Consider the following 9,736-nt stretch of genomic DNA (forward strand, 5'->3'; position numbering starts at 1 on the left):
TAATGCATAGCAGTGGGCAAATATATACCTAGACTAAGACACAACCCAACTAAGTGTGAAAAAATATTTTACCAGTAGTAAAATAGCCTTTTCATATAAAACATACAAGTGTAAAACATTGCTTAAATAACCCTTTGTGTCTTTTAAAGTAATTATTCTACAAATGTGTGTAATAGAATTTAATATGTATATTGAATTTTTTTTTACTCCTTCACTTCATATATAATATAGAGGTTCGTTCCCTAAAGACACCGATTGTATAATGTACAAAGCATTGAGTATCTACATATTACAGTCATCTAATGTTCATCTATTATTGACCAGATATTTGTAACAAAGCTAACTTCAAGAGGTAATGATAACATCATTTACACAAGAATTATGTTTTTTAACTTATGTAAAATACAGAAGAAACAAATCGACTTTTCAATGCCCCTAAGACCTTCACAGTACCTTATTTAGTATTCTACAAAAGGTTTGGGTGCAATATACCAAGCTGTTTTTATTGTAGGCTGGCAAGAAAATAATAATAATAAGTCTAAAATACATTCTTTTTTGCGCATTTTTATATGTGTACAGCTTTAGCAGTCAATAGTGAAGGTTTTAAAGTGTTGTTGGAACTGAATCTTTACTGTTTAAGGTGTTTTTTGCCCGACCATTCAATTAGGGTTTTGTGCAATTCCTTGTGATCCCTATTATGAACCACTATTGTGGTTAATGATAAAACAAATCTAAATTAGCATGGTATAAGATCTCATGTCAAATAAAATTTAGTTTTATTCCATTCATTCCTGTGTCATAAGTACTATATAGTCTCCATGTATATAACATATCTTTAAACTTGAAGCAAAATAAACCCTCATAAGTTTAGTAAATGGCTATTGATACAATACTCACTTCCACTTTGGCTTTAACAATGTTATATATTTTGTGGGCTTTATATTGTACATCACACAACTAACAACATTTTAAAACAAGAAATTTATCCTTTATCTTCTTCTCCAGAGATATGTGAAAAAATAACAACAACAATAATGGTACACAATAACAAATTACAAAATTCTGAACACTTTGGAAGACAATTCCTATTTGCTGGTGACTGTCATGAATTTTCAAACAAGAGATAACAATGAAATCAGCTTTGCAAATGAACAGTATAACAGTTATGAGCACAAGGACTTATAAGAAAAATGTGTTTAATATAACAATATAGCTGTTTATTTCAATACAATACATACAAATTCCAACTATGTACTTCATAAAAGTTGCATTATCCATAATCAATCAATAACTAACTTGTAAAATGATTGGGAATGATTATCAACTGTAGATTAAAGACACAATATAAACTGAATGCCCAAATTTTGAATTTGAGTTTGACCAGAAAATTTTAAAGTATATATAAAATGAATTTGAAACTCACTTATGCCTCACATTGTGTCAGTTTTTTAAAGTAGCAATGTTTTCTTTAGACAGAATATGTAATAAAATTAAACATTTAAGTAAGAAAGTAAACAAAATAAAATATTTTCTTCAAAACTTTTACTTTCTCATAACTGATTATTCTCTTCTGTTAGCAACATCACTTATTTGTTTTACAACTGATGCACTGTATCAACAAAGATATTAATAAAACAAGTTTCATTTTACTATCTCCTAACTTCATCATCATTAGATATTTGTAAGAGTCATTGCACATTCTTTGTACTTGCAGATGCTTTTTTTTTGTATGCCCTTCTCCTGTCCTTGATATGCCACCACTTAGTTACATAGGGAATTCTGGAGACTTAAGGAATAAACAACATTTATGAGATTTTCTTATATAGTTTCTTTAGATGTTCTTTTCTTTCATGAAAATGTTTGCATATTAAATTGTATCTGGTTGAAAGCTACATACATTTTCTTTAATGATAAATTTAAATAGGTTTAGTGAGTATGGTAGTTGATGGCAAAATATTCTAATGACTCAAATCTTAATTTTTGAATATTATTTTTATGTTTACCATATTCTTACAATGTACACAAATAAACTGGCTACTTACTTACTTCTAATTTCAATTGTGATGTATTTTAAATAAAAACATTATTACTGTTTTCAACGATAGTAAAATAAATTTTCATTATTTGATTATTAACTTATCTGATTTACACAAGAGCAATGAGAATTACTGCATATTCCATTAACAAATAAAATGGGGAGGCATGATTATCTCAACATTGGTAATTTGCCAAGTAGAAAATGTTTAGATAGATTATCTTTAAAAAGAATTTCCCCCAACAGAATCACAATATGAACAAATGGTGACTGCTTGTGAAAAATTGTTAATATCTTATGTTTAAATTAAAATTTTTAAAGTATGCAATACTATCATTATTCATATTATGTTACTGTTTGGCCCTCAATTTACAGATGACTTGGTTCTGTCTGTTATCTAATTAGTGCGTAGAATAGCTGGGATTCCACATGATGTTACAAAGTAGTAGTTTACCTTCATCAAATAGGGATTCAACTTGGCCACAATAATCAATGTCAAAATAATCTGTATATGAGGCCAATTATTAACTCTTTAAACCCATAATTTTTGGCGCATTCTGCCACTGATCTGAAATTTCCTTCAAAACAAACTAATCCAAACCATGTTATTATCCATCTTTTATAAACAGACTTCACAGAACTTCAGGTCTATTTATAAAAGATGGATAACAATATGGTTTGGATTAGTTTTCAGCCAAAAAGACATAAATGCTCTCAGACACTGTCCCAGTCAAATCAGTATTTTCAGTTAGACGCTTGTAGCATTTGCTCAGATTTAAAGAGTTAATAAACAGTTCATGTTTACTGTTATAAATACTCATGTATTTCTTGACTGACAATGACTTGCAGTTTCTGTTTGCTGGTCATTAAATTCAAGCCTTGTAAACTATACTTTCCCTTTGTTCTATTCCTAAACCAACTTACCTATTAGCCAAACACTCAGTAGAACTAAGAAAGCTGGATCATCTCTTGCAAACTGATCTTTTGTTTCTAATAAAAACAAAAATATCTAAGTAAGTTTTATGTAACTACTTTGTCATATATCCTATAATGTAATTCTTTCAATACATTTACAGTTTTTTAATTTCACAGAATAATTAATAGACTTTATTTTCTTACCTTAATTTTATGTCACCTTACAAAAAATATTTTTAATTAACCTCAACTATGTTCATTTCATTCTCTGCAAATATTTCAATATAAACATTAAATTTGGGTAGCCATCTACAAGAAACATCATCAAAACATTGTACAACACAATTTTGACTTTGCATGCACCATGAAACCTATTCTACTGCAGAAATGATTAGTTTGGTACTTACAAAGTCATTCCTTCAAAGCTTTTGTTACACATCATATCATCAAAATAATTTAATTTTATACTTTCTTTTTTTACACAACAGACATATTTATGATTTTGTGCTGCCAAAAACCCTCACACTTACAATATATAAGCCAAAATGTTGACCATATAATTTTCCCTTGCAATAATTTTAACCACTTTTTTTGTACATTTCTTTAATTTTCATCATGTTGTAAATGCATTTTTGTTATGTGCTGACATAACTATTCACTAGTACCCGAAACTATTGAAGAGCACTGAAGTTCAAAGATAGCACAAACTGAGAATGCAGTGTGCAGGATGGTTCATCCTGTCTGACAGAGATGCAGTATTAACATGTTCTTACTTCTTATAATACATCACAAGATTTTAATATAATAGCACGCCCATATGCAGAATGTTTGAAAGCAGAGTTCTAACTTGTATTTCTGATAGATACTCACTTCCACCCACATCTAGTTTTCCTGATTTAGTGCTGCCTCTATATGCAAACTTTTTGACTCCTCACTAGCCTTGAAGCTCCCAACTAATCTCACATGTTTCTTGCAATGGTTGCATGGAACAACTATCCACCAAAACAAGTATGACACTGCTTCCCTTTATAGAGATTAGGCAAAAAAGTGGGAAGTGTGAGAGGAGGTGCATATCTGTCAGAAATACATTTTCAGTGTTAGAAAATGTTAACTTTGATACAACACGTAATCTCTTCTCACATCTAGCTAGAATCCCACGTTGAAATGGTGGAAAGATAGGATAGGTGCAAAAGTTTATTTAGATGATCCCCCTTCAAGAAGCACTCAAAGATAACCCATGGAGTGTGATACCCTATACCTTAGATCAGTAAAGGGACACATTCTCGTTTATACCAGTGTACAACTCTTTGCCCAGAAAGGAAATGTTGCAAGGATGGACACAAGATAGAAGCACAGTCTAAAACTAGCATCAGGATGTGTTATATGTATAGCATGGCTAGGGTTTATCAGGCCATACATGTTGAATCAACTCCAGTCCAAAACCATGCAGCACCGGGAGTTCAGCTTCTCAGCCACAGTAAAAAAAGGGTTCCTAGCACCTTCACCTCAAGACCAGTGAGGTAGAACAGGAAAGTAACAATCATCCTCCAACTGAGTGAAGACTTATGTTGGTTGGTCCTGCACCAATCCAACACTGGACTGCCAGGTAGTGGTAAGATGGGGGAAAGCCACCCAGAGGGGTAAACTGTACTACACAGACAGAACACCACTCTCTTACCCTCTACTGAGTGGAATTGGTAACACTCAGGAGGCATTCTTCTTAGTCCACTACTCCAGCAGCTAGGAACTGGTGAGTGGTAAGGACATCTATGCTCCACTATAAGAAAAATGGAGGATAAAAGTGTGGTGTGATGTTCAGAGGAGAGCACCAACGTAAGAAAGTGCAATGGGTGATAACAAAATCCCAGTTTTTATAAGCAGACCAGTACTAGGTTTTAAACAAGACATGGAGGATGGGCAGGAATCCCCTGCCAGCTTTACTCGTGCTATTCCATGAGTGGGTATGGCCAGGGCTGAGCCTTGTTAAGGAAAATAAATGCAGCGAGGATACCTTGAGCAGTCTTGTGGCACAGCCCATCTCATGAATGAGCACTATATTGGGTCAGAACAGCCCTACACAATGTGGATTTTGGTTAAGTATACTCTGGCAGTCTATAGTCAGATGAGAAAGAAATGACCAGATAATGATGATAGTGTGTGAAAAAGATCAGAGGGGTCATCCACATGTCAACCCAAACTATCCTCTTCAACAGACAATGGAAGTGAGAAGCCAATGAGTGAGTCAGATGACAAATTTGATTGGAGGACACTTAGAAATGCCAACATTCACCTCAATCCAATGAAGAATATGGTAACTGGATAAGCTGTTGGACTTATCCAGTAAGAAGAGTAACAGGAGAAAGATTGTGAGTGGATGAAGGATTCTATAGAAGGAAGAGATGAGATCTGAAACCACAAAAGGAAGAAGTGCAGTCCAAATAACAACAGACCAGGACAGAAGATGCAATTGGAATCTCAATGGGAATGGAAGGATGAGATATATTGGTGAATGCATTATCACCTTATGCACTATAGACTTTTGAGGAAAAGTATGATCTAGATAGAGAAGGATATAGGAGCAATAGAATAGAACATGAGAAAAATCTATGAAGTACACATCAGAAAGCTGACAACCACAGGCAAGGAGGAGGAGGGAAATAAGTTTTAAGAGACAGATGGTAAAAGGAACAAGAAACCAAAAGTTCAAAGAGAGGTAGGCTAAGGGCAAGGAAAACAACATTAAGGACACAATCAGATAGGCAAGAAGAAAGAAAAAGGCTGGAAAGAAAAAACCTGATGGAACGAAAAACCAGAAAGTATTCAAAAGAGCTACCTGCTAACCAGAAATAGTCAAGATAGACCAGTGTTGGTCAAAAATCCATGTGAAAAACATAGGTGGGGAACAGAAGGATGAAAAATGAAAATGTGAGAAAGATCAACACAAAAACCAGCAACAATAAATATACCACTTCCACTGATAAACTTCTAAAGAAAACAGAATGGGTTCTGACCATTCTGGAAAGCACTGGATGAAGCCAGAGTGATGACATAGCTGGATGGAAGAGAGAAGGATGAGGCTAAAGAAGAAAGGAGCAGGAAAGCAGAAGAGTAAGAGTAGAGGAGAAAGTCAGAAGGCTCAGCAGGGGAAACCAGATAAGGAGTGTCCTAAATGAGCGAGAGAACTCAAAGGAAGAGATGAATAGGGAGGTAAGCACAAAGGAAAAAATTAGACCATTCCTGACTGAGCACATCCACCACCAGTGCCAATGTATGCAGAACAGGAGACCTGAATAGGGGGAACTTGACACTGTCATAAATGGCAAAGGCATTGATGTGAGGAATGCCTTAAAAATCACAAGGACTGAAGGACCATTCCAGAAAAAGGATCCCGAGAGAAAGGTTCCATTAATCATGTAGAGTCCACACTAAAAGATGCATGTTAGCAAAACCCAAAGGAATAAGGGGTTCCAAGGAAACCCAAGTCCCCAATAGATAGAAAACCTCTCACACAGAAAGAGGAGAGGATACTATAGAAACCAAACCTTCTATGACCCGCAAACACAGCAGACAAGACTGTGCCCTGCTGAGACAGAAAATGATGAGCATATGCAAATAAACCATATACTGGGTGGATGCCTTCTGAAGAAGTGTATTGTCAGAGGATATCTACTGGGATGCAGCTAAAAGAAGCCAGTCATCCATACAATGGTAGAATCTCAATTCCAAGCCATGTATGTGACAATTGAAGGCACACACAATGAAAAAACTTGACTGTGATATACAGACCAAAGATCAAAATCTGGATACTGGGGGGGATGATAAGATAAGCATCAGAGATATCAACCTTGTTCATCAAAAGCCTAGGAGAGAAAGACCACTGAAGGGTGAGAAAACTCATCACAATAAAATGAGGAAGGTCAAGAAACTGACAGAGATGGGACAGAATGATGACTAGATGCCAATCTCTGGTTTAGTGGGGAAAAACAAACAGATGGGAATAAAGTCATAGACAAGGGTGACAAACCCCTTGAATAGCATCCTTGACCGAAAGATTTGCCAATGCCACAGAGAGAAAAAGAATACCCTGGAGGAAGGAAAGAAATGGGAATATGAGACAAAGGGGGAGGATAAGAAAAATGAAGGGTAAAGCTAATGGATAAAACATGTAGCTCCCAACAATCAGCTGCAAAAAGAATCCCATAGATCCACAAATCAAGTCAAATAGATCCCCACTATCTCAGATCCAAGAAGATAGTCACTGACAAGAGTGTCAGTGCTGAAACCTATGGATAGTGGAAGAAAAAAATGGCAAAAGATGAACACGATGGCAGAAAAGTGAGCAGAAAAAGAGTTGGGAGATGGGAACTGGAAAAGAAGAAGCTTGAGAAAAATGGAAAACAAGTGTAGTGAAGGAAAAATTTTGGTATGCAGCCTCAACCCATGACTACAAAAAATCAGGTACCCCACCAAAAACCAACTGGCAGAGGAAAGGAGCCAGATGAAAGTCCCTGAGATAAGGAGGAGATAAACATGCTTACACAAGAAGGGTGTCCTTCTGCAACAAACCCCAGCAACAGAGTAACCAAGTGAGAAGGGACTAGGCCAAGGAAGAACATGCCAACATAGAAAACAGAAGGTGATGAGTGTCCACTGAAAACAATGGATTACTTCCAAAGGGAGATGGATGGAGGATAGATGACATAAAAGTGTAATGACGGTACACTGAAGGCAAGAAAACTGAGCTTGAGAAAGATTAACAGAGGACAATAGATCAGAACCTAATGCCTGAAGAAGAGACTCCAAAGTTTAGGAGTTCAAGAAAAGGGCTTCAATTAAATTTTAAGACAAGGCATATGTGCAAACAGTCGAGAAGGACAAGGCACGTTGGCACAAGAGTGAAGTTGAGACAAAAGAGCTTTTCAGCATGGACCAAGATATAAGGGAAAGGAGGAATAACATACTATTCTGAAGAAGGAGCCAAATGAAGAAAAGAATGTAAAGAATAATAAGACATATGAGAGAGTGAAAAGTAACATACCTGATAAGAAAAGTCATGGAAGGACAAAGATTGTCGAGGAAACTTTACATCTGCACTGGAAGAAGTGTTTGCATATTTAGGAAAGAGGAAAAGACTGCCTAAAATCCACATCCTCACAAAAGGGAATTATACAGGAATTGATTAACAATTAGCAAATACTGCTTAGCATCTTTTTAACATTCATCATTTTAATACATTATGGAATCTAAATCCAGCACTAAAAGTCTTAATTCTTTGTAAAGACATCAACTAATGAAAAAAGAGGTAAATGGTATGTTTTATTCTAATAACACTTTTATTCAACTTCAAACCCTAATACTTAATTGTACGATACGTGGCATTTCATGAACAAAATAGTTCCTGGTATATAAAGTAAAACTTCAAAACTGCAAGAAATACCAAACACATCAGTTGTCACAGAATAATACAATTGATTAACCACAGAAAGAAGTGACTTGAAGATATTAAAACTGAACAAGGTCATCACAAATCATTTTTCAAATTAATCTAGTTTATTTCTTTTTTATGGTGAGATCTTACCACTCTCTTCACATGGACGTCTTGGCTTTTTGAAGAAGAAAATGTCTAGTAACTTTTGAGCAGTAATTACCCCTCTCGCCATGGGCATCCTTTACTGTGCATGTCACGAGGTTTTTAGTGAGTTACATTCAAATTTTTATACTACTTTCAGTACAGCATGAAATCGTAGCTAATATTCCATATTTTAATAGTATACAAATTTTAAGTTCTTACTTTTATAAGGCAATGTTAAAAAATATATTGAATCTCCCCTAATATGAGAAATGTGACATTTTTTTCTCTAAGCATCCCCCTCTTCTCTAATTTATTTATCACCCCTCCAAGAAGTATGAAATTTAACATAAATTACTTAATATAATATTTTCATCACACAAATAAAGCATAATTTTCATAGCCTTCAATTTTATATGGTAACAGAGCCATTAAATAGAAAATTGGACCCCTCTTGCCTCACCCACCTGTCACATCCTCTCTTTCAGCATTTCTTAATAGTTCTCTCTTACATTTAATACAATATTATTTTTAATCAACAGAAAGCCAAGGTTTTCATTTATCAAATGATGTATTATATTACGTTGTTTTCTGTATAGAAAAATTTTAATATCTCTTTCAGTACAAACTTCGTTCCCACGGGAAATACATCGACTAGCTTGAATGAATTTGTAACGGCTCTTTTCACATAGCCAGATAGCCAGAAAAATTGTGATAGTTAAGGGACATTGTCTTCCATGTTCTTTGGTGCATTATTTAATTAAATAAAAATTATTTAGTGCGCTACTACCATTAGTATAAAAAAAAGCAACGACAGTCAACAGCAAATAAAAAAAGAAGGACCAGGTAAGTGTTTTATTTCTTGTTTTTCATGTGTATTGTTTACTTATTATTATAAAAGTAACTAAAATGTAAAAACAGGAAACTCTTTAGGTTAGTTCAGGTTAGATTAGGTAAAATAAATAATAATAATGTAATAAATTTTCATGAGGCACACATGAGAAGCTCGTGGATAATGCAACTCGATAGCGTAACATGAGCCATATGTTCCTCCAAGTGATTTACAAATTATATTGTAATGGCACAAATAGTACTAGTACTTAGACATGGTTCATGGACAATAAAATTTAAGTATACATAGATGTATACTGTTTAAAGTTACTTAGGATAAACAAATGTAGTTTCATATTCGATGACGAGGAACCCACTTTGAGACT

The 9,736-nt window shown here is 34.6% G+C and overlaps 1 protein-coding gene across 1 annotated transcript in view; it reads right to left on the minus strand.

The window, feature by feature from the left end:
- LOC106473004 (protein unc-50 homolog) overlaps positions 1-9,736 on the minus strand; it is a 48,503-nt gene that overhangs the window by 30,985 nt on the left and 7,782 nt on the right. Inside the window, exons 2-4 of the mRNA XM_022401508.1 lie at positions 9,106-9,261; positions 2,960-3,025; positions 1,709-1,786 (exon numbers count right to left, since the gene is read on the minus strand). Coding sequence (XP_022257216.1) covers positions 1,709-1,786; positions 2,960-3,025; positions 9,106-9,261 — 300 coding nt within the window. The remainder of the gene's footprint in view (positions 1-1,708; positions 1,787-2,959; positions 3,026-9,105; positions 9,262-9,736) is intronic.

The sequence above is a fragment of the Limulus polyphemus genome, unplaced genomic scaffold (assembly GCF_000517525.1).
Source record: "Limulus polyphemus unplaced genomic scaffold, Limulus_polyphemus-2.1.2 Scaffold5803, whole genome shotgun sequence".
In the NCBI taxonomy this organism is placed as follows: Eukaryota; Metazoa; Arthropoda; class Merostomata; order Xiphosura; family Limulidae; genus Limulus; species Limulus polyphemus.